This window comes from Oryzias latipes, chromosome 24, assembly GCF_053564925.1.
Source record: "Oryzias latipes strain Hd-rR chromosome 24, Olatipes_Hd-rR_3.1".
Lineage (NCBI taxonomy): Eukaryota > Metazoa > Chordata > Actinopteri > Beloniformes > Adrianichthyidae > Oryzias > Oryzias latipes.
This window is the reverse complement of record NC_136260.1, coordinates 13,609,608-13,635,564: the sequence shown is the minus strand read 5'-3', so window position 1 is coordinate 13,635,564 and position 25,957 is coordinate 13,609,608. Positions and strand designations below refer to the sequence as shown.

The 25,957-nt window shown below is 42.0% G+C and overlaps 1 protein-coding gene across 7 annotated transcripts in view; it reads left to right on the top strand.

Moving 5' to 3' along the window:
* The first annotated feature begins 9,024 nt into the window (after window positions 1–9,024).
* cnih3 (cornichon family AMPA receptor auxiliary protein 3) overlaps window positions 9,025–25,957 on the top strand; it is a 64,796-nt gene continuing 47,863 nt past the window's right edge. For 2 of the 7 annotated variants that reach the window (XR_013654037.1, XM_078942690.1), the window contains exon 1: window positions 9,025–9,698. Coding sequence is in view for 4 of the 7 variants with exons in the window: in XM_078942690.1 (XP_078798816.1) it covers window positions 9,621–9,698 (78 nt within the window). In the remaining 3 variants the exon portion in view is untranslated. The remainder of the gene's footprint in view (window positions 9,699–25,957) is intronic. The other 5 variants (XR_013654036.1, XM_011491716.4, XM_020714519.3 and 2 more) reach the window with 4 other exon arrangements.

Sequence of the window (25,957 nt, the reverse complement as noted above, 5' to 3'; positions counted from 1 at the left end):
AAAATCCAAATCTGCAGCTAATCCATTTCAAAACTCTTCACAGAATTTACTACACTGGACAGAGGATGTTCAAGATGGGTCTCAGTAGCTCAGACATTTGTCAGCACTGTGACAGTAATCTACCCGACAATTACATGCATGCACTATGGTTCTGCACGCCTGTCCAGGCTCTCTGGCAGCAGGTATGTGCCGATCTATCAGTCTGGCTTAAGGTTTCAATCACAGCTTCACCGTCACTTTGTGTGCTTGGTGACATGAGTGCCATCGATGTAGAAGGAGGATTAGCATCTATCATTTTCATAACTCTTTGCATTGCTAAAAAAACTATTTTAATAAATTGGAAAAGCAAAAAAAATATAAATATAAGTCAACACAGAAATCTGCTGCTTGATCATATCAGCTTGGAAAAAACGTCAGCCCAAAGTTCAAGTAACTTTGAAAGAATTCGGTCTCTCTGGTCTCCCATAGCTAACTCCGTGACTTAGGGGGTGGGGGGGGCATGGTCGTCGCTGCTCCTTGCCCTTCTGCCGTGGGCCGGGGTGGGGGTCGGGGCCTCCGGTGCCTGGCCGGGGGTGGTGGGGGCTCCGTTGGTCGGGGGGTCGGGTCCGGCGCCTGGGTGGGGCGGCCTGGGGCGCTGCGTGGTCCTCTGGGCTTGGCTGTGGGGGTGCGTGGTGGGGGGTGGGGTGGTGGTCTGGCTTGGCTTGGGGGGGTGGTCCCTTTGCCTGTGCTGGGGGGGGTTGGCGGGGGGCGCTGCTCGGGGGGGGGGGGCCCAGCGGCGCTGGATGGGCTTCCCGTCTACACCTGGGGCTGGGATCGGCCCTTCCCTGGCTCTGGGGCGGGACGGGACAACCCTCTTGGGGCCCCCGGTCGCTCTGGGTGTCATCCGCTTCGGCTGCGGGGTCTGGGGGTGGGGTGGGGTGGGGGTCTTGTCGGCCCTGTCCTGTGGGGGGGCATTCTGGGGGAGGGGGGGGGGGGCACTATTGGTACGGGGCAGGGGGGGTTGACGGGTCGGGGTCTCCGCTGAGGCCATCGGCGGTTTCCCCGGCCGGTTGGCTGCCTCGGTCCCGTCGAGGCCTGACCAGAGCTCTTCTAGGGCCGGCGTTTGGGGGTGGGGGCCTGGGCTTGCTCCGGGGGGGGCCGGCGCTTTCTGGCTCCCCTCTCTCTGTGTGGGGGTGGTGGTGCTGGGCCTGGGGTGTCTGCGCCTCCGGGGGTGGGGCCCCGGGGCTGGGTGGGCCTGGCCCCCTTGCTGGGGGGGGGGGCGGGGGACGGCTGTTTGACCACCGGGGGACAGTCTATCATCTGTCCCCAACTTACCCCCTTCCTCATATAACCTCATAATAGGGTGAGGGGGTGGGGGGCTTAGCCTGCGATGAGCCTTGGGGGGGGGGGTTTACTAGGCAGTGACCCCCCTCCTGTGGTTGCCGTATGGAGTGGGCCCCCCCCTCTTTCGGTTTTATTTGCACCTTAGACATGTAGGGCCCTTGGTAGGGGGGGTGCTTGGACATCACTGCCAGCAAGCAGCGGATGTCCTCCTAGCACCCTACCCGCCAATTTTAACCGCACCTTAGACATTTAGGGCCCCTTGGTGGGGAGGGTGAGGGGACGTCACTGTGAGTAATCAGGAGACGTCCCCTTAGTGCCCTACCCGCCAATTTTAACCGCACCCCCCCTTAGTACACACACCCCTCCCCCCTCAATATATACATCCCAACATAAACACACACACATGCACACACACACTCTCTCAAACACACATACACGCACACACATTTTGCAAGGAAGGTGGGACCTAGGACCATCTGTCCCCTGCCTCTTCCCTGGTGGGGGGTACGGGCCCCTTTGCAACGGCGGCTGTGTCCCCGGGGTGCTGGCCTCCTGGGCCCGGCGGTGCTCTCTCCGCGCGGTGGGGGGGTTCACATTACATCTGAGCCGGGGGTGTTCGTGTCCCTGGGGGGTGGGTTCTGGTCCTTGCTCCTGAGTGCTGGGCCCCGCCAAATTTCCAACTGTGGCCGAGCCTGGTCGGGCCATATTTACAACACCCCTTGTGGGCCCTCTTTTTTCCCCGGGGTTCCCCCCTTCTGGGCGGGGGCGGCGGGCCCCTGCCTCGCTCCTCCCTGGACCAACCGTGGGCCGGGCGGATGGCTGCCTGGAGTGCGGAGTGGGTCTCCCTTGGGGGGTCCTGGCTCGTACCTGGGGTTGGGGCGGGGGGATGCCCGGAACTCCTGGGTGGTGGTGGGGTGCTCGTCTGGGGCTGTGGGCGTCCTTCTCCGGTGGGGCCCTGCGTTGGGTTCTCCCGGCGCGGCGGGGGGGCTGCTCTCCTGGTTGGGCTGGGGCGGCGCCCTCTTTCCCTCCGTGCCTCCCTGCTCTCTGGCTCTGGGGGCCTTGCGGCGGCCCTGCTGGCCCTGGCCTGGGTGGCGGGCTTGGTCGCCCGGGCGGCGGTTGTTCCCTGCCGGTTCCCGTGTGGCGTTGGGGGGATTCCGGCTGCCGCTGCTGGTGCGGTGGGGGTCTTGGGGTGGGGATGGCTGGGCACTCTCCCTCCTTCTTTTCACGTTCCACCATCCATTTTAGAAGAACATAAACACTCACCTGAGCACAGGTGTTAGCTCAACAGACTGAATGACTGAAATATTTCACACTAGTTGGTTTTAAGGCATAAGTATGCGTGTGAACACTATCTGTTTTGTGTACATGTCGACAGGTGGACATTTTTGCAACTAACAGGTGTGTTTATAACATTTGAGTGTGTGTGTGGACAGGCTCCGCCCTTTTTTTTTTGTTTTGTTTTGTTTTTCATTTGAACCTTACCATAATGATTAACAACCAGTAAACTTGCTGCTTTATGCTGCTTCATGGTCTTATCCCCCTTCCCCTCCTATTATCACCCCCTACCCCCCCTCTCTCTAACGTCCCTCTCTCTTCTTCCCCTCTTTCCTTTTCCGTCCGGTCCAACACCAAAGATTTTCAGACATGTTTGAAATTAATAAAGTTTGGCCTCAATTACAAAAGGGGTTTATTCAGACATACCTTTGGTTTGTCTGAAGATTAATAACCCCTCTTGTTAAAGTAAAATATGTCCAACCCAAGAGGCCCTCAGCTCTCATCTGTCTGCCTAGCTGTTGGACAGGACAAGTTAGAAGAAAAAAAAAAAAAAAAAAAAAAAAAAAAAAAAAAAAAAACACTGATAAAGGAAAAAACATGAACAGACTTTGTGTGCTGTGTATCATGAGGTAATAAATCTGACTTTGTGATTCAAGCTAAAACAGGAGTGAATCACCAGGAGGGGGCCTCAGTTTCACAGATTAAAGACAAAATGAGAGCAACTCCTGAGTTTGACTTGAAACGTGGTTTTAGTCACACATATGTGATCCCTCCATATTTAAGCTTTAGTGTTTATTTTAAAAATGAAACTTTATAAGATGAAAATGAAAAGGATATGGTATAAAACAAAAAAAATGATAAACTTGTGATTTCTTTTACAAAAGTTGATACAAAAAAGTGTAGATGCAGGAAAAAGAATTATTTCAATGACACACAACACATAATTACCAAAAGATGGTAATTATGAGGTTTTAGATGGAAACCTTTGTTTTGTGTGATTTGGATTTGACAAAAAATACACACTTCCTTATTCAAATTGGAGTTCCTTTATTTTGTCAAACTTTCCCAAGATCTACACTGACTAAAAATATTAACGCATCACTTCTGTTTTTACTTCTGTCTTTTTAAGACCTCGGAAAGATCTGAAACATTTCCAACAAACACAAAATTTTGTTAAAATCTTGTTTACACATCTGTGATAGTGAGCGCTTCTCCTTTGCTGAGATAATCCATCCCACATCACAGGTGCGCCATATTAAGATGCTGATTAGACAATTGGATTATTGTACAGGTGTGCATTAGACTGGCGTTCTGTTGTATCACTAAGCACAATGGATGTTGCACAGCTTGAGGGAGCACACTATTGGAGGAATAAGGTATAGATAAGGCAGGATTTCTGGAAACCCAGCAGAAGACTGGCCCCCGAGGACAGGAGTTTGACACCTCTGCTCTACCTGATAGGGTTTTATTTGGACCCCAATGAGCACAAGCACGGAAGGAGTACAGAAGGGTTCATTTGGTTCAGGCAGGACAAGGAATTCTGAAGCAACAAGGAGCGGTAACAGCCTCTGGTCAGCAGGGGGCACACAGGCACTAGGAAGGAGAGATGGTTAGGGACTCAGGCAGGAGACACATGCAGTCAAGCAGGACCACATCTGAGTCTTATTTGGCTGTGACAAGTCATTAATGTGGATCAGCTGATTAAGCCACGGCATGGATGGAGTGAGTGCACGACAGAGGGTTACGAGTGAGAATCTACTCCGGGCTGTCTGAGTTGCAGTGGAAAACATCACAGGCCAAGGATGCTGGGGTAAGACCTGTACAGTAGATCAGGGGATCCAGAGTAGATGATTGGTCCAATACAGAAACACAGGTTGGCATGAACAGAGCACTTGATCCTGGAGCAGGTAGAGACAAACTGACACTGCAGCTCCTAATAAAGGAAGGGAGACAGGTGTCGCTAATCACCTGATTGCCTCCCCCACAGACTGCGTGGATGAGGGAGGAGCCAAGACACAACCATCCAGAAGCTGTCTCCAAAGGCATTTGAGAGAATTTGGCGGTACATCCAACTAACCGCACAACTGCAGACCACATCAGCCCAGGACCTACATATCCAGGAAATTCACCTCCAAGATCGTCTGACACCAGCCAATCGGATAGCGGCTTAAACACTTGGTTTGCATAATCAAAGAATATCATCATAAACTGGCAGAAACCGTCTCAGGGAAGCTCTTCTGCATGCTTGTCGTCCTCATTGGGGTATCGATCTGATTCCGGTCGGTCGTGACAGATTTCACTGAGGCACACCTGTGTAATAATCCCATTGTCTGATCAGCGTCTTGATATGGCGCACCTGAGAGGTGGGATGGATTTTCTCCGCAAAGGAGGAGTGCTCACTATTACAGATTTAGACAGATTTGAAAACAAGATTTTAGAAAAAATGATGTAGGAAATGTTTCAGATCTTTGAGTTCCTCTCATGTCAAATGGGAGCAAAAACAAAGTGTTGTGTTTGTACTTTTGTTCAGTGTTCTTCCACTTGCCCCCCGAAATTTTTAGGGAAACGTAGCATTTATTTTAATCTCTTTCCATATTCCGCCCAGCTCTATCCACCTACCAATCTCAGTTTAAATCTCCGTCCTCCCTTTCATACTATCTAAGACCAAGTCTGGGTTTTCTCAAACTGAACACATCTTTCATATCTTAAAACAGCTTCACTGTGTCCCAGTCCAGTTCAGAACAGACTTCTAAATCCTTTCCCTCTCATTTAAAACTCTTCCCATCTCAGCCCCTCCCTGTTTCTTTGATCTCCTTCCACTCCATTTACGGTTTCACACTCTGAGATCATCTTCAGCTTCTCCCCTCTCATTCCATCTGCTGGTCTTTCCACCGTTGGGGCAAGAGCATTCAGCCAATCTGCTCTTTGCTTCCAGAACTTTCAACCATAAGACCTTTACCATCACTAACAACCTACAAGAGCTTAAATCACAGCTCTAAGTCCCACTCCGAATATCTTTTGATCTGTTGTAAAAGCATTTCCAATGCTGTTTTAAATATGATTAGGCTGTTTTTAGCAAAAAGAAAAAAATAATGTTTTTTTTCTACAACATCGTGTCTGCAGAGCGTCAGGAGTTCATTAGACATTTGCCTCTGTTTTGTGGGCGGGACTGTTAGCATGGAGTAAGCCTACGCTCAATTCCCATCATGCCTTTGTTAACACTCTCTTCTGCTAACTTACAGCCCCTCACAACCCTAGATCAAGATTCCAGTTTGGACAAGAAAAATAAAGATGTACACGCATATATTTGTCTGGAAGTGGATGCATTGGAATGGAGCGCAGCAGAGAGCTGGCCCGCGAACTGTAGTTTGTACGTTCCAACTGCAAGCTTTTTTAAAAGGCATTGTATGGTTTGCTCTTGATTCACCGCGATATGAAAGACGAAATGCTCAGAAACACAATTTTAATCTTGATTTTCTTTAAAAATGCCCTCCTTCATGAAAAAAAGGGGGCAAGAACATGTTAAAAACTCGAGAGGGTCTTTAAAGCCTGAGTTTCAGGATGGCTTTCAACACCTAAGCCTGCCTGTTGTAAACCACTTTTACTGAATATAAAAATTATATTTTTAATTCAGTTTGTACTGCTTGTGAATTTTTTATTTTATTCATAATTGTTACTTCTAGTGTCACAAATGTTTTATTAATGTCTACAAAAGAAGAACATTGAAAAACAGTTCAATACATCAGTCTTTGAAAAAGTGAAACTCATACATTGTTCAGATTCAGTGCTTTGATTATTTTTCATTTCTTGGACTTTTAATGATTATGGTCCATACAGCATCTGTTGGATGCTTAGGTTGCTTTGATGTCTGCCTTTAGGTCTTCTGCATTGTTGGGTCTGATGTCTTTCATCTTCCTTTTGACCAAAGCCCATAGATTTCTTATATTAGGTTCAAGTTAGACATGTCTGCTGCTACAGTAGCATTATGGGCCAACTTTTGGTACCTTTCATCAGTGTTACTAGGTGTCAAGTCCTGATGGAAAATAAAATCAGCGTCTCCATAGGATTTGTCAGCAGAGGGCAGGATAAAGTGCTTTAATTGTGTATTAGTAGATGTTTGCTTTGACTGTGAACTTCAGAAAACACACTGGACCAACACCAGCAAATCACAGCCTAAACCTGCAACCTTTAAGGCAAAAATATTACTTTTTTCCAGTTTCCAACAGACCGAGAGTCGACAAGCCCCACCCACTTCATCCCTACAATTTATTTATATTTTTTTCAACATTAATCTATTCATTTACAAAATGTAAATTCTACACATTTAATTGAATTATAACAGATCTTTTTAATAGACAACAATTTTGAAGTCTTTTAGTTTTGACAGCAGCACATACAAGTTTCCTTCAAAATAAAATACAATGTTGCAGCAGATTTACTTTAATTAAGTAAGCAAGAAAGTCAAATCAAACATGACATTTTCTATTATTATGACTTGGCTGCATCTTCATCTTTTATTTACTTCTACCATCAAATGGAAAGATTTGTGTAGAATCCCATTTTTTTAAGTCTATACATGCAAACGCATTTATATACTTTAAGAAAATTGCCTCTGAACAGCAACTGGACACTGATGTTTAGCAGAGAAAAAGACTGTACTTTAAGCTTATTCTAATAATAACTTGAAAGTATAGATTCAACCTTTTACCATTATTTTGCTCGGTTAACTGACATGCTAAAAAAATCTAAACAGAAAAGAAAAACCTCAATTATCTAAAAAAAATTAACCAAAACTACAAACTTCAAATTGTTGGTAATGTTTCTTTAAAACCAGAGGACCACGATGGAGGTATAAAATCTGCAGGCTGTGGTTACCGCAGCGCTGATGCAGCTTTTCCTAAACAACTTTTTTCTTCTGCTCGATTTTCTCTTGATATGCTTAAATGCAGCAGTCTGTGAAGTACCAGCTTGCTTAGCAATGACCTTTTGTGGCTGTTGATGACCTGTCAAGTCAACAGTCTTCCCCATAATGAAGTTGCACTGACACAGACTAGGGCCATTTACAGTGCAGGAGATCTTTGTGGGTGTTAAGGACTGTGACACTGCAAGTTTTATGCATTTCAACAAAAAATTTCTTAAACAAGTCAACTGTCCTGAGGAAATCGACTTTGGTTCTCTGTGGTGGCAGTTATTTTGCTTTATAACAGATACGCTCAGAATTGTGCGTTTGTGCGATCACTTTACTAAAAAGTCTATGTAAACAGACGGCTTCTGCATTCAGCTCTTGCGTTCACGCGTCACTAAGCAATTTTTAAAGTCAGTTATTGGGTTTTATGTATGAAACACGAAGCATTTGTATTGAATCAAAGTTAAACCAGTAGAACTTTGACCAATCAGGGACTCGGATTTGATATTGATGTATGGATAGAGTATTTTCAAAACACAGAATTATATGACCACAAGTCGTTCATATCGGTCATATCGGTATAAAGCTATGAAAGAAAAAGCCTTGAGCAAGATTTGTGAGATTTGCACCAAACTTCTTTTATTACTGTAAGTACATGCGGCGCTAGCATCTGGTAACGACCAACCTGTGTGAGCACTGTGCTAGAAGTATGTTCAAGAACCCACATTCTGCGTGTTCTTTAACGCGCCACACATGTCCAGTGTGTTCAGAGCATTACATTTCGAGTTTTACAAAGGAGGCTCTTTTCTTTCAAAGTAGTTTTAATATCATAATTCACCTGTTTAAAAAAAATAATACAATGAATATCATATTTAGGAGAAGACGCTACCCACACATCCCTGAATGAATATCGTATCGTGCTCTGTCTAGAGCGGACTGCCACATGGTGAATTAGGGCTTGATTCCCAGGGTGTGCAATGAGCTTCATCCAGTGTAGGTCCTTGGGCAAGACCTGTTACACTGCTGCCTAACTATGTAGCTTCATAAGCCTGCATAAAGTACAGGGTTGTGTCAGAGGAGGGCATCCTGCCAAACGCGCAAAGCAGGGAAAGCTATACTTTGCTGTGTCGACCCCTGAAGGGACAGGCTGTAAGGTGAACAACAATATCATGTTTGTTCTGTCTTAGGGGGAACAACATGACAGACTCTGCCGTGTGAGGAAGACAGCATGGGTAAAATCTACTGGGTGTACAAAGAAAAAATAAAAGTCAATTTTATACATTATAACTTTTTCTAAATTAAAATTGGCTTCAATTTAGAAATTTAAAAAAACACGCAAACACATTTATACTTGTTTGCTTGATAAAAGTTTTTTATATATATGTACATTTTTGTGTAGTTCAATTTTTCCCCAAAGAAAATAATTTTCCAAATATTAATTTCTTGAATAACAAATTTAATGGACTGGATTTTTTTATCTTATTGTTTTCGGTTTTTTACTTTTTTCTCTTCCAAATGATGTTTGGATCTTTTTCTTTAGCACAAAGTCCTTGCAGAGTTCACAGGCTGGAAATGAGTCTGCCTGTGTGCGCGTGCACGCGCCACGCGCGCTGCTCACTTCAATCCACCTGTTCACACCTCTGCGCTCGCGCATCTAGCGAGGCTTCGTGCGCACGGCGGCGGCGGCGGTTCCCCACATGACCGCGGCGGATGGAGCATCCAAGTCCTTCTCCTGACGCGTGTGTTGCTTTGGCTTTTTGCGCATCAGCTCCTCTAAGTGAACGCAGCGGTGGCGGCGGCAGCTCGCCTGTGATTCCACGCGCAGACTGCGGACTGAGCCGGAGCGCACTGATTTAAGGAACCGAGCGTCACGTCGCCGCGGCGGGGAGGACGCGCGGCCGATCATCTGGAGAGGACTCCAGCGATTGTGGCGAACGGGAGTCATGGTGCCAACGCCGTGGCATTCCATGGCGCCGTGAGAAGTTTAGCCCTAATCACCCCCCTTTCCCATCCCCCCTCTCCTCCTTTTTTTCTTCTTTTTTTGGGGGGTGCGATAGATGTTTTTCGGTGGGATCGGGCTTCCGTGGGGAATTTTCCGCCGTCTCCCCCTTCAATTATGTTCACTTTTGCTGCCTTCTGCTACATGCTGTCTCTGGTCCTCTGCGTGTCTCTCATCTTCTTCGCGATATGGCACGTAAGTACATCCGGATTCCTATTATTCCCCTCTAAACGCTCGTCCCTTCTGATTGGAGGTGTGCGTAAACGGTGCCCAGATTCATCCCCGCTGCAGTGCATCTGGGAAAGAATTCTCTCCAGAACAGGCAGGTAGGCACCTGTGTCTGCTGCTGCACCTTCAGGATCCCCAACCCTTCGCTTATAATTTGCCTCATATTTGGTCAATTTACCCTGACCCAGATACATTTGCAGGGATTCTTTGTGCAGCTTCCTCCGGATCAATGTCATGGAGCTCTGCATCCTTAGATGTTTATCACCCTCCTCATCCTTCCTGCCCTTTGAATGAGGCTGCTTCACACAAATCTGACACGACCGCATTTTTTCCAGATCTGAACACTCAGTCTGACTTCTTGGAGAAACCCTTTCCGGCGTGCAGGGAATTGTGTAAAGACCTATTTGGAAAACAAGTTGAGAAAACCGACTGCAGATGACACTAACTGTAATTACAGAGATAAGGAGTCCTGGATGGTGAAGCTGATTAATGATGCACAAAATTGTGCATCCAAAAATTCCACATGCTGCACCTTTATCTTAACAGTCAGGCATTTCAACTCATGGCTCTGCAGCTTCAGCGGGAGTCCACATTGCATTTCCGTTTGTTGTGCAGTAAACAGGCCGTTTACACCCAAAAAAGCATCATTAGGAGAAGACACTGCCCAAACATCCCTGATTTGACAGGTTCTCCCTTCCTTATCATCTTTAAACTTATAAAAATGAATGACAAAATCAAAAATCTTCAGTTTTGAATAGAACACGAGGGGAAAAGTTCAGGGGTCTGCAACCTTCAATTACTGATACTCACTGATAACCCAGTAGGAGCTACAAAATCTTACCTTTAGAAAAATAAGACACTTCTTTGTATTTATGGTGTCATTTTTATAACTATAAATGAAATATTCTTTCTCAGCATTAATAAAACATAACTATAAATGGGTTATAACTTTTGACCGAAGTTCAGATGACTTCCTTTCAAAATAAAAGAATCATCTCAATGCAGCCAATGAAGTTAGTAGTGTCATGTCAGCAGTGATTTAAAAAAATGCTAAAAAATAGGCATGCATGACAAATCTCCAGTTTATCGTCATCGTGATACACGGCTTTGGCAAAGGGCAGTGTAAACTGCCATAAATGGCTACCTTAAATGTTTACAGCCATGCTAAAACAATCTCATGACAGCTTAAAATATTTAACGGATCATATAAAGAATTTTACACATTTGAACAATTGGATAGAGGGGCTGTATGCTAGCAGGAGAAAGTGTAATGGCTGTTGGGAAATGAGCGCAGGCTAACTCCGCACTAACATCCCACCCACAACTCAGAGGTGAATTTCTAATGATCTACTGCCGCTCTGCTGAAAACTATGTCCCAGAAAACAACCGGCTTTTTAAATTTTGCCTACAAACGGTACGATCATAATTGACATACCACTGGGAACACTTTCACAACAGATCAAAAGATGATTGGAGTGGAGCTTTAAACTATAATACTTGCAGGAGCAGGAGACCAGTGGTCCAGACTCAAGACAATTCAGTTTTTGCTTAAGCCCCGTCCAGTTCTGGTTTTGGTGGGCTCATTGCATATGCAATGTGCAATTGTGGTGTGTGTGATAAGTGCATTGTGAATTATTTTTAAGGTATAATGCCCTTTATCCCTTGTGCTATCTTAGATGACCCCACTCTTACATTGACGTGTTCTTCCTACCATGACAAAGGTGGATAAAGGTGGAAAGATTTCATGTAATCCATGGACACCAGTGAAGATCACAAATCATTGAAGAAAAAAGGTTCAGAGCACTGTCTAGTGCGTCTAGATGACCCAACACCCTATGTTAAAGTGCCTAGGATAGCACAAGGGTTACTATCAGTAATTAATGGAGGACATAGAGGTGTGAGCTGACCAATGGGAACTGTTCAGCTCAGTTGCTTTGTGATGGTCTGCCCTGTGACTGGAAGGTTGTGAGTTCAAATCCAGACGAGTCAGTCGGTTTTCTAAGAAATGGGACTCGATGCCTCCCTGCTTGACACTCAGCATTAAGGGGTTGGATTGGGGGGGGGTTAAACCACCAAATGCTTCCTGCTCCCCCAGGGAATGGGTGGAGAACAAATTTCACATACGTGTATGACAGATAATGGGACTTTAACTTTAAGCAGAGGTGGTTGCTTCAGTGAAGTCTACTAATTTCTGATAATGGACACCTCCAAGGGCCTTATACTGCCTATACTATGGTCAGGAAAAAAAACGTCACAAGTTCATAGAGATGGAAGTACCGCTGAAAGTGCCGTCATTCAGATGCAGCTTCTGATGGTGAAACTCACCGTTCTGGCAGAGTGTCTGAATGATCTCATGAACCCAGACATGGAGACGTGTTGAAAGATGATTTGGTAGAGCTCTTCAAAATAAATCAACCTGATCTCTCAACATCATCCGTGTCTTCCGTGAATTGTAAATAAGATATTTGGCTCCTCCCACACACCTCTGGGACATCAAGTTTACAAACACTTTTTTTGAACAAGCATTGAAATGTGAATTCACTGCGTGTCCAAAAAAAGGCGCAACTATTGTTCGGTGTGAACGCATCACTACTTTACCCTTGCATGTTGCATAAGTGTTCACCATGACCTAGCCTGTAAAAAAAACATGTGCATGAACATTTTGGCTCTACGGGCTTACAAAGGTTTCCAAGACTTAGAAACTTTTCGTGGGTCACGTGAGTGCCCCTGTACAAGTTTGCCCATTTTTTGCCTGCAGACAGTCGTGCACCTAGCCGCAAGGGCAGGTGTGACTAAGGCGTTTCCCTGTATCTTTAATGGAAACAAACTGATGTTTCAGTAGACTTTCTAGAACTTTCAATGGCATCCTCTTTAAAAAAACAAAAAAGCACGGATTATCCGTGACAGAAATGATCCTGAAAAACGTCTACCAAATAGAGGCTAAAAAATTTACATCATTCACACAAAAGAAATAAACATGTGCTCTGTTACTAGGATAATGATTAGAAAAGTACATGATAACCGAGGAAGGAAGGTTTGTTCACGTCTGCTTTCCCAGCAGGTGTTGTAGCATCCGATGGAGCAGTTTCTCTGTGGAGTACCTCACGGTGACAGCAGCCTGTCACTGAAGGAGTAGGTGGTGTGTAGAGAGTGGCTGATGTTCAGGACCGGACTGCACATAGTTCTCTTCTCCATCCACCTCCACACAAAATCCAGAGTCATTAATTCTTTAGCAAATCAAGTCAAACAGATTTTTACCCTATAATCTCTGTGGGAGTTTTGGTTCTACAATTAAAATTGTTTTATGAACCTTTGATCCTGTTAGAAGCTCTGCACTATTATTAACAACAGTTAGTCCAAGCACAGAAACAGATCGAGCTTTTTAGTGTGATATAAAGATACACCACTGGACAGGAAGGGTATGAAATGTTGTAATTTTTTTCTTTTTCTTATTTTCTGTTGTGTCATTTGGAAGTTATTTGACGTCTGTGTGGGAGTCTTGATCTTCACTTTCATCAGTGCACCCCTATAATGTGTACTTTGATCTTTGTGAATCACGTTTTTTTGTAATTAGTCTGTCTTCAGCCGTTTTTCAGTCTTAATAGAATTTCAAATCCCTTGTGTTCACGCAGCCTTGGGCGGTTTAAGGTTGCTTTCAGTCCCATTTAAATGTTCTCTGCAGCCCTTTCTGGTTTAGGCTTCTTTGTACCAGTTTAGTTAATTCCTTTTAGAGTGAGTACTGTAATGTGGATTTACCGTACCTTTTTTTTTAACCTTACTTTTTTTTTTTTACATTACAGTGTGTATTTATTACTTCTTTTTAGAGCATTTTTGTATTCCCTTGAAGTCATTTTTTAAAATTAGTTTTAGGTTTAAATGTGTCTTCTTATTTAACTTTTAAATGTAAACTTATTTTTTTCAATATATAATATTTCTTTCAAGTTTACAATATTATTTCTTATTTTTTTTGTTCTCTAAAATTTTTCAATCTTATTTTACCAACTGTTTTTTTATTCACTTGATTCAGCTGATTCAAATTTGACCCCATACAGTTCACGTTACTTCAGAAAATAACCATCTAAATGTTGAATGTGTGAAGGCCAAAGTGGAGAAGGGTTTCATGCTAACAGCAGTTGAACATGGGTCAGTCAGTCCATGTGGAAATCTTTTGGACCAGGGCTTTTTGGTTTGGTCTGGGCTTGTTGCGGCGATGCTCGCCCTTGCTGGGACGGCTGGGGTCTAACATTGCAGCCTAACTGTTGTTGGGTGGACCCTATTTCTGTCTGGTGTGGGACGGCGCTGTGACGATCGTTCCTAAGAGATTCCCGATATATTTTTCCCTCCTGGCAGGGCCAAACCATACGTCTCTTCTACAGTTATAGTTATTTATTCATGCCTGTATGGATTTTAAGTGGGATCATGCGGTGTATGGGGTGGATTGACTTTAACTTTTTCTCTTGTTTGTTTTTTGCTGTCTGTTTTTAATTGTAAAGCACTTTCAGTTGTGCTGGATGAAAAGCACTTTTTTTTTAAAATAAAGAAAGCTTGATTGATAAATCATGATAGGTGTCAGATAACAAACTTAAAATATCTGAAAAGTTAAAGTCCCACTATATGTCAGACACCTAGGTGTGCGAAATTTGTTCTCCACATTTGACCCATCTCCTGGGGGAGCAGTGAGCTGCAGACACAGCCGCGCTCGGGAACCATTTGGTGGTTCAAACCCCCAACCCAACCCCTTAATGCTGAGTGTCAAGCAGGGAGGCATTAGGTCCCATTTTTAGTCTTTGGTATGACTCGGCCTGGGCTTGAACCTTCCAGTTACAGGGCGGACACTCTAACTACAAGGCCACTGAGCTGGTTGTCATCAAACCTTAAGATGGATGTACAAGAGGCTGGTTTCAGAAGGGTTTAAACTAAAATTCAGAGTCCAGGACTGGAGAAAAGAAGAAATCTCAATTATTTAGGAAACTCCTGAAACATCGAATCTTGAAAAAAGTCTGACTTAGACTAAAACCTTGGTTAGGCTAAGCGTGTAAGAAATGTAACATTGTGTTTTCTTTATATTAAGTGGGTAGTGATTGTATTCTATTATTGTAATCTATGAATGTAATCTATAGATCACATATAGAGTACATGCAATGTTTAGCAGAATGTTTTGTCTGCAGTGGAGGAGCACTTTAAAGTTGTAAATGAAAATGTCCAAATCATGCAGGGTAAAGTTTGTTGAGCTGCATAATGGGAGAAACCTCTTAAATGAAGTCATGTACATCAGAATTATTGATGTTAACATAAATGATAAACATCAGTCAGCATTTCTAGCTCGCTGCTGAGGTGAATGGGTAAACAAGCTGACGATCTCAATTCATTTTTCCTCCAGAAGGAAAATCCTGTGTTGTGTTTTTCTGAAGATTGGAGTCAGTTGGATCAGAACCTGGACTTCTATCTATGAGCAGATTGGCAAAGGACAGAGGGACAACATCAAGCTGACACCATTCAGGCTTTTATTTGGGGCGTCTTGGATATTCTGGGATGTTGGTCATAATTTAGATCAGGGAATGTCCAGCTGAACGCTGCCTCTGTAGGTCGACTGGTTGTGTCTTTATCATATTTGGTTAGGCTCTGCTTTCCTTGTTATAGCAGACCAAGTTTACAGTTATTCATCCCTCTACCTTATTTAGCTTATTTTGCACATCATTTTCAGGCTTTTATATCACATTTCAGTTCATGATTTGTCTAAAATTTGTCAAAATGTTTGGAAGGTTTATTTCCCCCCACGTTTGGGGTCATTCCTGACAAAATCCTCTCAGAAATCCCTTTTAAAAAGCTGGACTTAGTTTTGATGGTCCTTTTTTCTCTAATTGTTTCCATAAAAGTGGTAAAGGTTGGGTTTGAGATCAGCTTACAAATAATTATTTGCCCTTTATGACTTTCCAAACTGTACAAAATCATTCAAAAGCTGCTTATATAACAGCTATGTAGTAAGACTGGGTGTCCCTGCCCAAAGTTTGAATCAATTTGATCTTGATTAACTAATTTATGGCTCATTTTCAAATTTGATTTGACTCAACATCATTTTTTTGAGTGTCCAATCAAAACCAATTGTTGATTACAACCCCCCCCCTAAAAAAACAAAAACAAAACAAAACCCAAAAACAAATTAATACTAAAATTGATGTGAAAATGATTTCTATATATTTTTCAAGTACTAGTAAGTTTTCCAACATGACCATTCTCATAGTGTATTGCTTACAATGTTATAAGGATTGTGTCTTTTTCATTTAGTTTTTAGAGTTTGATTTTACACACTTTATCCACTTGTAGATAATTCTACAGCTCCTCTGGGTTGGTGATGTTCCACTGTTCACGTGTGTGTTGGTTCTGGTTAGAAATCTGGCACAATTGTACACAACAGTAAAGGATTTGAAAACTCTTCGGGCATTTTTGTTCAAACTTTCCAAATTTTCTCCATCAAATTGAACAAGATTTTAATGTATTTTTTGTAAAATTAAACAAAAAAATTCTGCTTGCTGGAATGTTTGTACTAAACTCAGGGAGAATGAAGGCTACAGTTAAATATATAAATCTAAACACACGGTGGTTTTTGCTCATCTAGAAACAGAAAAGGAGCAACAACCAAAAAACAAAAACTGAGTCATGATCTAATTTCTGATAGATCAATTAAATAAGTAGATAAATTAAACATAGAGAACCCTGTACTTACAGGAAATGTAAACGTCCAACATTGGTCCAAAGTTTTTGGTTTATATCAGGCATGTCCAAAGTCGTTTCATCCCGCAGCGCCAGTTCTGCTTACCAAAAGTGGCCCACTAGGCGGCTGAATCAATAATAAATATTATTCAGATCGGACCCCAGCACTTTCTAAAAACTGTGTTCGATTTCTTGATTGAAGTTGGATGAATTACGTTGTCATTTTCACGATTAAGAGACACTATCAGACAAGACATGCAATCTGTGACAAGCTAACAGGGAAAGAACAGTGCAAAAAATGGACAAATTGACAGTGACTTAGGTAAACAATGTATTTTAATGCATTTATTCAATGGGAATAAATGGGAAAGAAATGTTTATTAAATAGTTCCTTTCAATGTATTGTTGGTAAAACAGTTGGAATGGTTGGCCCTCCCACATTTCCAACTCATCAAATATGGCCCTCTTTGTGAAAGGTTCAGACTCCCCTGGTGTAAAATGTTTTACTGTAAAACAAAAAAAGTTATGATTAGGATTGAAAAACTGAACGTCTTGTATAGTTATGGTTTATATTGGTTTAAAACAATAGCAATGTGGCCTCCTGGTTTTAAATCCCAGCTGGGTTTCTTTAGCACAACTTCTCCAGAGGCCCCTCCCACATTTTAAAAACCACTGTTCATTGGAGATTTAAAATTATGATTGTGTAAATGCACATCTCTGCATGTGCCCCTCGCTGGGGTATAACCTGCTTTCACCCAATGACAACTGGGTTGGGCTCTACAACCAACAATAGATAACGTATGGATGGATTTTTTTCCCGACACTGATCTTCTTAAAGGTCATGATACGGAGTGTCTTTGACTGCGGTTTGTCGCCAAAGATGATGACTGAAATAGCAGATCGGCGTCTGGTTATTTTTGTTTGGTTTCTCACTTTCAGATGGTTTTGACTGCATTTTCCTTCTGCACAGTAACCGTTACTTCCTGAAGGACTATGATTTAGCATCATGCTGGGATTTTGACAAGTACACGATTTTGGCAGATTCAACAGAGGTCCTGTGTAACAGCCCTTTCTGCTGAACCACAACACTTCTTTTTTAAACTTTCTGGCAGTTTTATTTAGGAAGATGTATAGAAAAACTGTTTTTCAGAAATGTGAAGGATCTGGGAAAAATCTCAGGCATGGTAGACTAAATACTCAGGTGTATTTTCTGTACCACAGCACAAGAGAAATGCAAGAAATAGATGTAAAAGTCAGGGCTAGTCAGGAAATATAAGGGTTAGGGTTAGCCCTGGCAAGAACAAAAAGAATCCTATCTTTCACTCTACATTTACATCTATAGTTAACAATAGGGACTATTGAAGCTTAAAAGAATTAAGATAGCAACTACAAAAGCAGTTTAAAACAATTGTTTTATGACTGTAAATCAGGGATGCCCACACTTATTTGGTATGCGAGCAATTTCTAAAACAACCAGCTCCAAAGAGTGTAAGTATTTGGCACACCTGGCCATTAAAAAGTAACTTGTACTCCAAAAACACGATATAGCTAATTTGTTTATTTATTTTCGATGGCTTGCGATTTTAACTGATTGATTTCAATTGACGTATTGGGCACCCCTGCTGTAAATAAACGGTAAAAGGGTGAACATTTAGATGTTTGGTGAAAATGTAATTAAAGAAAAATGGTCCATAGAACAAAAGCTGAGAGACCACAAAAAAGGGTTAAAATTCCAAATGTTTTCTTATGCCTGTTACTACAGCTTGGTTTCACTGCCCAAGGAAGGATCGGAGTTAAAAGTTCAGAGTTCAAATTCCATTCAACAATCGATTTAATTGGGTCAAATTCAAAAACGTCTGATACTTTGTCAGCAATAACTCATGTGGTCCTTCGTGTAGTTAGATTAAAGAACCCAAAGAGTTATAGGAACTGGAGAGTCAGAGCTAAACACTTTTGTACCAAACTTTTTGTTTACAGTTCATATGATACCAAGGATCAAAAGCTGCCATCTTTGTTCAGTAAAAAACACATGAACTGTTTTCCGGTTTAATTTTACTTAATTAACCCGCAAGACATGAGTGTAACATAGTTCTGTCAGAATGACAGGATCACGGTGATGATGGGCAGTGAACCTTAGGGATATTTGACACACCACAGTAAAGAATTAGGGCAGAAAACTGGAGTGAAAGAAAGGATAAAGACGATGGTAAATGGGTTTGGAATATATATTTAATGATCCTCATTTCGGTTTTAGAGAACCCGATAAAAAGCACTAAAAATGGATGCCTCTAAGGTTAAGCTGCTTCTGCCACAGTGTTTCTGTCTGTCTGAGATAGCAGCTCAAGGTGCCCCAGTAATTTTTGAGGGAGACGGAACGCGCAGGAGGAAACAAATGATTGCATTTGCAATGAAGCAAAGAGTCAACCTGGCTTTCTGGCATCAAGTACCAAAGGTTAATGGAGGTGGTAAGCCGGTTTGGCTTACCATCGATCTGCGTGTTAATTAACCCCTGCCGGCTCCATATCCATCATCCTGACTCCATTGTTTCTATTGTTCCACTGCACACTGCACCCCCTTTGGGGCTCCACAGATGATCCTAATCTCCTCTCCTTTTCATCGTCTGTCGCTCTCTCCTCTTTCTTCCCCGTTTCACCAGCCGCTCGTCCATCCAGCTCCTCGCATTTAAGTATTAGATCACTTGACTCTAAAGGTGTGCATTTTTCACAACCAGAGTTTTTGTTCATCTGAACTCATCGGGTGATAGCGATGTCGTTGAGAGCTCTGCGCCCGACTTGTGACAAGTGCGACGTTTCAGGATCAGCTTGATCAAAGGTGCCTCTAAGGGCTTACGGATCCCTTGATATTTCAGTTTGCCTGCACTTTCAGAGGAATCTTTGTTTCTTTGTTGCATTTATTGATTTGTAAGTGATACTACTGGAAAAAGATACTGTAATTGGCTTCAGCTTAATAGCTCCAAATGGGTGGTTGTGCTAGGGAAGGACTTAAAGCACAGACTTTTTAGTGCCTGTTCCTCTGGGAACGCGAACAGAAGCTTTTCCTTGTTTTCAAAATAAACGTTTTTTCTTTTGGGAACCATTAAATTCAAACCAAAGTCCAGTCTGAAGTATAACTTTTTCACTAGGGCAATAAAGGAGGCAAGTGGTGTTTTCTTTCCTTTTGTTTTTGTCACCATCAACTTCTGCTGTTACGACATGGACAATCCAAAAGATCCCATGAAATGAAATATATATGCGTTCAAACAATTACTGCTTGAACAGTCAGCAAAGCAAAATTATTTAGGACGTTAAGCCAATACACATCCAAATGCCCATCAAATATACATCAGTCGTGCTGTAAATACGGCTTTTTTTTTCTTCCTGTGGCTCAGGGCCAAAATCTGCTCCGGATCAAAACGGCGTCCTCCAAGATCAAGAAATACAAATTCTGTTTCAGGCTGTTTTCTCCAGGAGGACTGAAAAGTTTTTTCACTCTTAAGGATAGAGTGATGAATCAGTAATGTTAAGGTCAGTGGATGGAAAATGAAATGTAGAGGATGGCGACGGTTTTCTTCATACACAGGATAAAGTAGGACTAAAATAAAAAATAAAACTATAATGTAATAATGCATAAATACAACAAGGATCCAACAAAGAAAATGAATTTTAAGAGGCTTTATCATGCTGTTTTATAACAATGTAATCCTCATCATTTATAGATTTGCACTGAAATCATCTGTTCTATTTTTTGTTGACCTCTGGAAGGTTAAAACTCCTGGAATTCTAAAGCAATTGTATAAAAATCCAATATCCTTTTGAGTTCTGCAGAATCCAAACCTTTACAGCTGTGCTCATAGATGTGGAAAAAGTTGAGTTCTGTTGCTTCATTTCAATCATTACACTCACAGATTGCCTAGGAAAACAGACAACTAGCCCAGGCGTATCGTGTACTGCCCCCTATGGCCTTCTCAGCTTAATACCGATGGCGTTTTCTGACATCAGAGGTTCCCGTTAGGAAGGCAAAGCAGCTTATAGATGCTGGATTTTTTTTTTAAATGGCCCGTATTAAATAAACGTACCATATTTTCCCGCAGTATAGGTTGTTATGAAGTACATGTTGCAGCAGCGAAAAACTGCATGTAAAGAAGAAAGAAGCATAAACAAGCTGCATTGTAGCAAAAGTCACACTTTTAGGGGAAGTTTATTCAACATTATACAACAGACATTATATACAGACATTTTATGTTGAAAGGTCAATTATGATATTAGATTAACCTCTTGACACATGAATTTTTTTTTATGACTCAATCTCGGTCTTTTGTAACACATGCGTGGTTACAAAGTGCTTCTTGCATTCGTCAATGTCCGTCGAGGGTTTCGATCGTCGGGTCTTTACGTGAATTCAGTTTTGAGTCGTTTAAAATTTGTAGTTTGTTGAAAATGACAGTTTACACATATTTTACATAATTTACACCAAATTATTAAGTAAATCTTATGCAGTTGTGTGTGATTTCTGTAAGATGAATACACAAAGTTGTGGCTTTCCCCGACCGTTTCACGTATGTCTAACAGATTATTCATGCATGTATAATTTTTATATCGCGTATACGGCGCACATGTCACGTTCAAATTAAGTAATATAATATATAAACAGCACAATAATCACGCACGGTTCATGTTCTACTTTGATTTACGTGTTCTTTGTGTGTTTTTTTTTGTGCTACTACTGTGATTTTAATGTGGTTAATTCGTGATACATCTCTGAAAATTGCACGTAAATACCACAACTTTTCTCACTTTTTCCACGTATATTCACGTATGACACGGCCTTAAGGATTAATAGAGGGACCAGTAGGTTTTCTTTATTCCTGATCAGTATTTGTGTTCAGGCGATGCTCCCCTCAAAGTAGTTTTATAACTTTGTGATGTTTTTGGTCCACTCCAGAAAATGCTGTCTGAAAGCGAACCAAACAAGTGCTTGATTTAAAAAATAAAAATAAAAAAATTGCTCAGCCTGACTAAACTCTAAGTTTAAACAGACCCTTCAAGTGTGAAAGCAACCGCTGGTCATCCTGTATGATCATTCAAAGGTGTCCAGAAAGGCCATTTCTTTTTTTCCAAACATTTGGGACTCTTAACATGACTTAATGGACAAATCGCGACCATTTGGATTTTTGATGACATCAATCGTGTCTGTTGCCCATGAGCAGCAGCCTGAGGGGGAAGCTAACCCACTGAAACAGAACAAGGCAATGAGCCAGGATAACTATTAGGATCCACTGGGAAATAACATGCAAAGAGCTGCCTTCCAGCATGAGGGCAGACCCAGGAAAAAAAAAGAAGAAGAAAACTGTTGTGAACCTCTGCCATTTCCCTGATGGCAACCCCCCATGCACATATTTATATGTACATGAACACAAGCCACTGCGTTTGCTGTTTCAGGCTCATATAACACACCACAGCACATGGATTTTTTACTACACAACCAGTTTTGCACCCAAACACACAAACAGTAATATAATTATCATCTTGCAGCTCTCCCATGGTGCACACATACTGGAGACGTATAGTATCTCAAGTGCAAATTCACCAACTGTCGCATTCATATCTTTACCAACTGTGTCTCTGTTGTGCTCTCACACACACCAAACAATCCTCTCCCGAGGCTCACTTAGTCGAGCAGTGACATCTGTTCTTTTTTGTTGTTTTTTTTTACTGGTGCTGCATCATATGCAGCCGCGCTGGATCCGGTAAATAGTTTCATCAGTACTTTGTGTCATCGTCTCAATCTCATGGTGCAGTGGTGGGTGGTTGGAAGGATCTGGCAGTGCTAATCCAAGACAGTCTTATTTCGAGTGTCGCAATGTATGTTAAAAGTGAGTACGGCGCCTCGGGGGGCAGATTTGATTACGCATTTGAAATGAAACAGTTAACACCCTGATGACAAGCTGGAATCAAACTGGAGTGCATTCAGACTAGTAATAAAAATAATCAGTCTTTTTTTATTTTATTTGATATCAATGGAAAATTTACTCATTCTAGCTCAATGAAAAAATTTTTTTTTCTATATTTATAATCTAGTTTTATCCTAAAGACATTATTGTAGCCGGTTTAGCTCGTGCTGGTTTGCAGCGCCTTCTGTCCGTGAAACCAGTGTTCAACTCCAGGCTGCTCCCTGTTCCCTTCTCTACTTCTGTGCCGGTCCCAAGCCCGGTTGCTTTGTGAGGGTTGCGTCAGGAAGGGCATCCGTCACAAAACATAACCAAGTTTACCATGCGACTCGTTCGCTGTGGCAACCCCTGATGGGAAAAGCCGAAAGAGAAACAACATTTATCCTAAAGACATTATTGCAGGCCATATCATACTGTTTAAGGCTAATTTGTTTTTTAAAATCTATAGCATTAATTTTTTTAGTCATTTTGAAATCATTTTTTTTATGCTTGTCACTAACTGACTTAAAATTTGCCATTTGCACTTGCTTTGGCCTCAATAACTATTAACTTTGAAATATTTTAAACCTATTTCGCAGTAAAGGCCTGTTAACACCGGGACGAATTTCGTGCGCGATATTCGCCGACGTTTAACGCCTCGTGACTAAACAAAGGGCACCAATGTGAGTGTGCACACCGACGCGAAAAACGCCACGCGTAAAAGCGTCATTTTTTTAAAAACACCTGGGGTTTCTTTTTTTGGTTCGACGCTCCGCGTCAAAAACTATTCGACCAATTAGAATGGCACTTTTGCACACGTGTCTGGAGCTTCTGAAGTTACAGTAAAACACAACTTGGGAGCGCTCAAACACAAAACTGTCTTGCTGAGCACACATACGTAACGGCAAAGAAGATATACGCCAAGTAGCGTCTACACTGCCGCGAAGAAATAAGACGAAGAAGACGCACCCACTGACGGAAATTCTAAAATATCCCCGAAAACGCTCATGATACATTTTCAGCTCTTGTACCAGTCTATATAACTCCCCATGTTGTTCTCTTCTCGTAACTATGGGATGTACCCAAAATCGACGTCTTTTCCAGCATCTTTCATCATTCAACAGAACAATAATTTCTTCATTGCTGGAACTGGAGCTGGAGCTACTGGCGCTGGAAATATTCATGTTTTCTTTTTTGGATTTTGAGAAGCGCGTAAATACTTGCTCTCTTCTTCTGAGTGAAAAGCGAGTTCAAGAAGCGTGAAGTTGCGCAGCGCCACCTTGTGTACAGGGGTATTTCTGCTTTACATTAAGCGCCATCTAATGTCAGGGAATGAAATTGCATGTTCGCTCGGCTCATCGTCAGCGAAAATCGCTTGGGTGTGAACCCAAAAAACGTGTTGAAAAACGCTGGCGAATAACGTGCGCCGATATTCATCCCGGTGTGTACGGCCCTTAAGGCTATTTGTCTTGCTGGAAAATGTGTTACCTGAAGTATTTCTGACAGTAATCCTCACACTTAGAAACCAGCCATGATGAGTAACTGCAGGAAAAGTAGATTATAAACGGGGGAAGATGAATCAGCATTAAAAAGAAAATACAGACGACAAGATGATGTATCTTATATATCATACGATTTGACTTCTGTGAGACAAAAGAATCTCCAAATGAGATTTTAAACAATGTGATTGTTGGAAACTGCAGTTGTGCAAAAATAATGCTGTTGGAAATTTCTTCTAAAAAGTCTATATCCCTCACAGCTGTAAAGATTTGAATCAGACTTCTTGTAGGAACATTTTTCCTGAGCTGTCAAACTGTTTTTTTTCTGAGTCTTTATTAAGCAACATGGCAATATTCTATTGAGTTCTAGTTTTTTAGCTCCATCGTCTAATAAGTTTCATTTGGAATTAAAGGAACTAAAAGTTTTGCCTGATTGGATTGGAGACCTCCGGGGATTAACTTCCAGATAAAACAGACTAATTTGGTTAAAGTTACGATATATGTCACTGCTTCCCGTACTATCACTTACTTCTCTTATGTAATACTATACCAAATGTCTTCAACTAATCATAATTTTGTTTGAAAAGCAGCAAAACCTTAACAAAGGTCTTTACATTTTAGTTTATTTTATGACTCAAGAATAAGATCAAAGATGGTTTGTGACGGAGTCAAGCCAGTTTGCAGTAGTGGTAGAATCGAAATGACAATATTTTACTCTAACTTGCAACTTTATTAGGCACAGAGATGCTCATTAACGGAAATTTTCTAATGAGCCAATCCCTTGGCATAACTCAATGCATTTAAATGTGTAGATATGGTCAAGATGATCTGGTGCAGTTCAAACTGAGCATCAGAACGGGGAAGAAAGGTGATTGAAGTGACTTTGAACGTAGCATGGATGTTGGTGCCAAAATGGGCTGGTCTGAGTTTTTCAGAAACTGCTGATCTACTGGGATTTTCACCCACAACCATGTCTAGGGTTAACAGAGAATGGTCAAAAAAGGGAAAATTTCCAATGATCGGCAGCTCTGTGGGTGGAAATGCCTTGTTGATTCCAGAGGAGAATGCCCAGACTGATTCCAAAGTTAATAATAACTTAAATAAGAACTGGTTGAAACTCTGCAGAAGAGCATCTCTGAACGCACAACATGCCCAACCTTGAGGCAGATGGGCTACAGCAGCAGAGTAGATTTCCAATAGAAAATTGAAAAAACGTTGCCTGGTCTGATGAGTCTTAAAACACGCCTGCGCCTCACCTACCTCACCCCTACTTACCCTTACGTGTCATATAAATGTTTGCTATGACTTGTTGCTGCATGCCAGTAGAAATACATTTGTATGAAGATTTTTGCTCTATGGCTCATTGAGTCATCTAGCACCTTGATATTTCGTGCGAGCCACTTGTGTTCCCCTTTTTATTGGCCTGCAGAAAGCCCAGTTCTAGCCTTAAGGGCAGTTGTGACCTATGGGCAGATATTGGGTAGTTGCCAGTTTTGCACAGACCGATTTCATCCCAAGACAGTTTTTTTTTTGTATTAAAAAAACTTGAAATTACCAGTGACTTAAAGCTGTTTTACCATTTGTTACAAATACATATATATTCCATGGCTGATTCCTGTACCATAAGCAAAAAAAAAAAAAAAAAGGGTTTTCAAAGCAGCTGGGGAAAAAAAGCTGAGTTCCAACATTTGCACCAGTGACTCATCACAATCCCTCCAAATCAGAGCTGAGTAAAAATAACAAGCTACAAAATTAGCATTTTGATGTGAGGTATAATCTTCTTGCCCCAATCCAAACCCTTCACGCAGAAGTGGCAAGAACCCACCATGCAAACAGCCAATGAGTGAAAGTCCAGCTGTTGAAACAGTGGGGCCCTGCTGCACACATTGCTCAGAGTAAACAGGATGCTTCAATGGGGGGCATTTTCATCCAAATATAGGTTCATTGCTGAGTGTTCATTGCAAAATTGTGGCGTTTCTGGGATTAGCTTGAAGTAAACTATGAGAAGAAAAACAGCAGACAGTTTTTTAAAGTGTTGGTGTGGTTTTGCAGAGTGAACGTGAAAACAACTATACACACCATGGTATTTT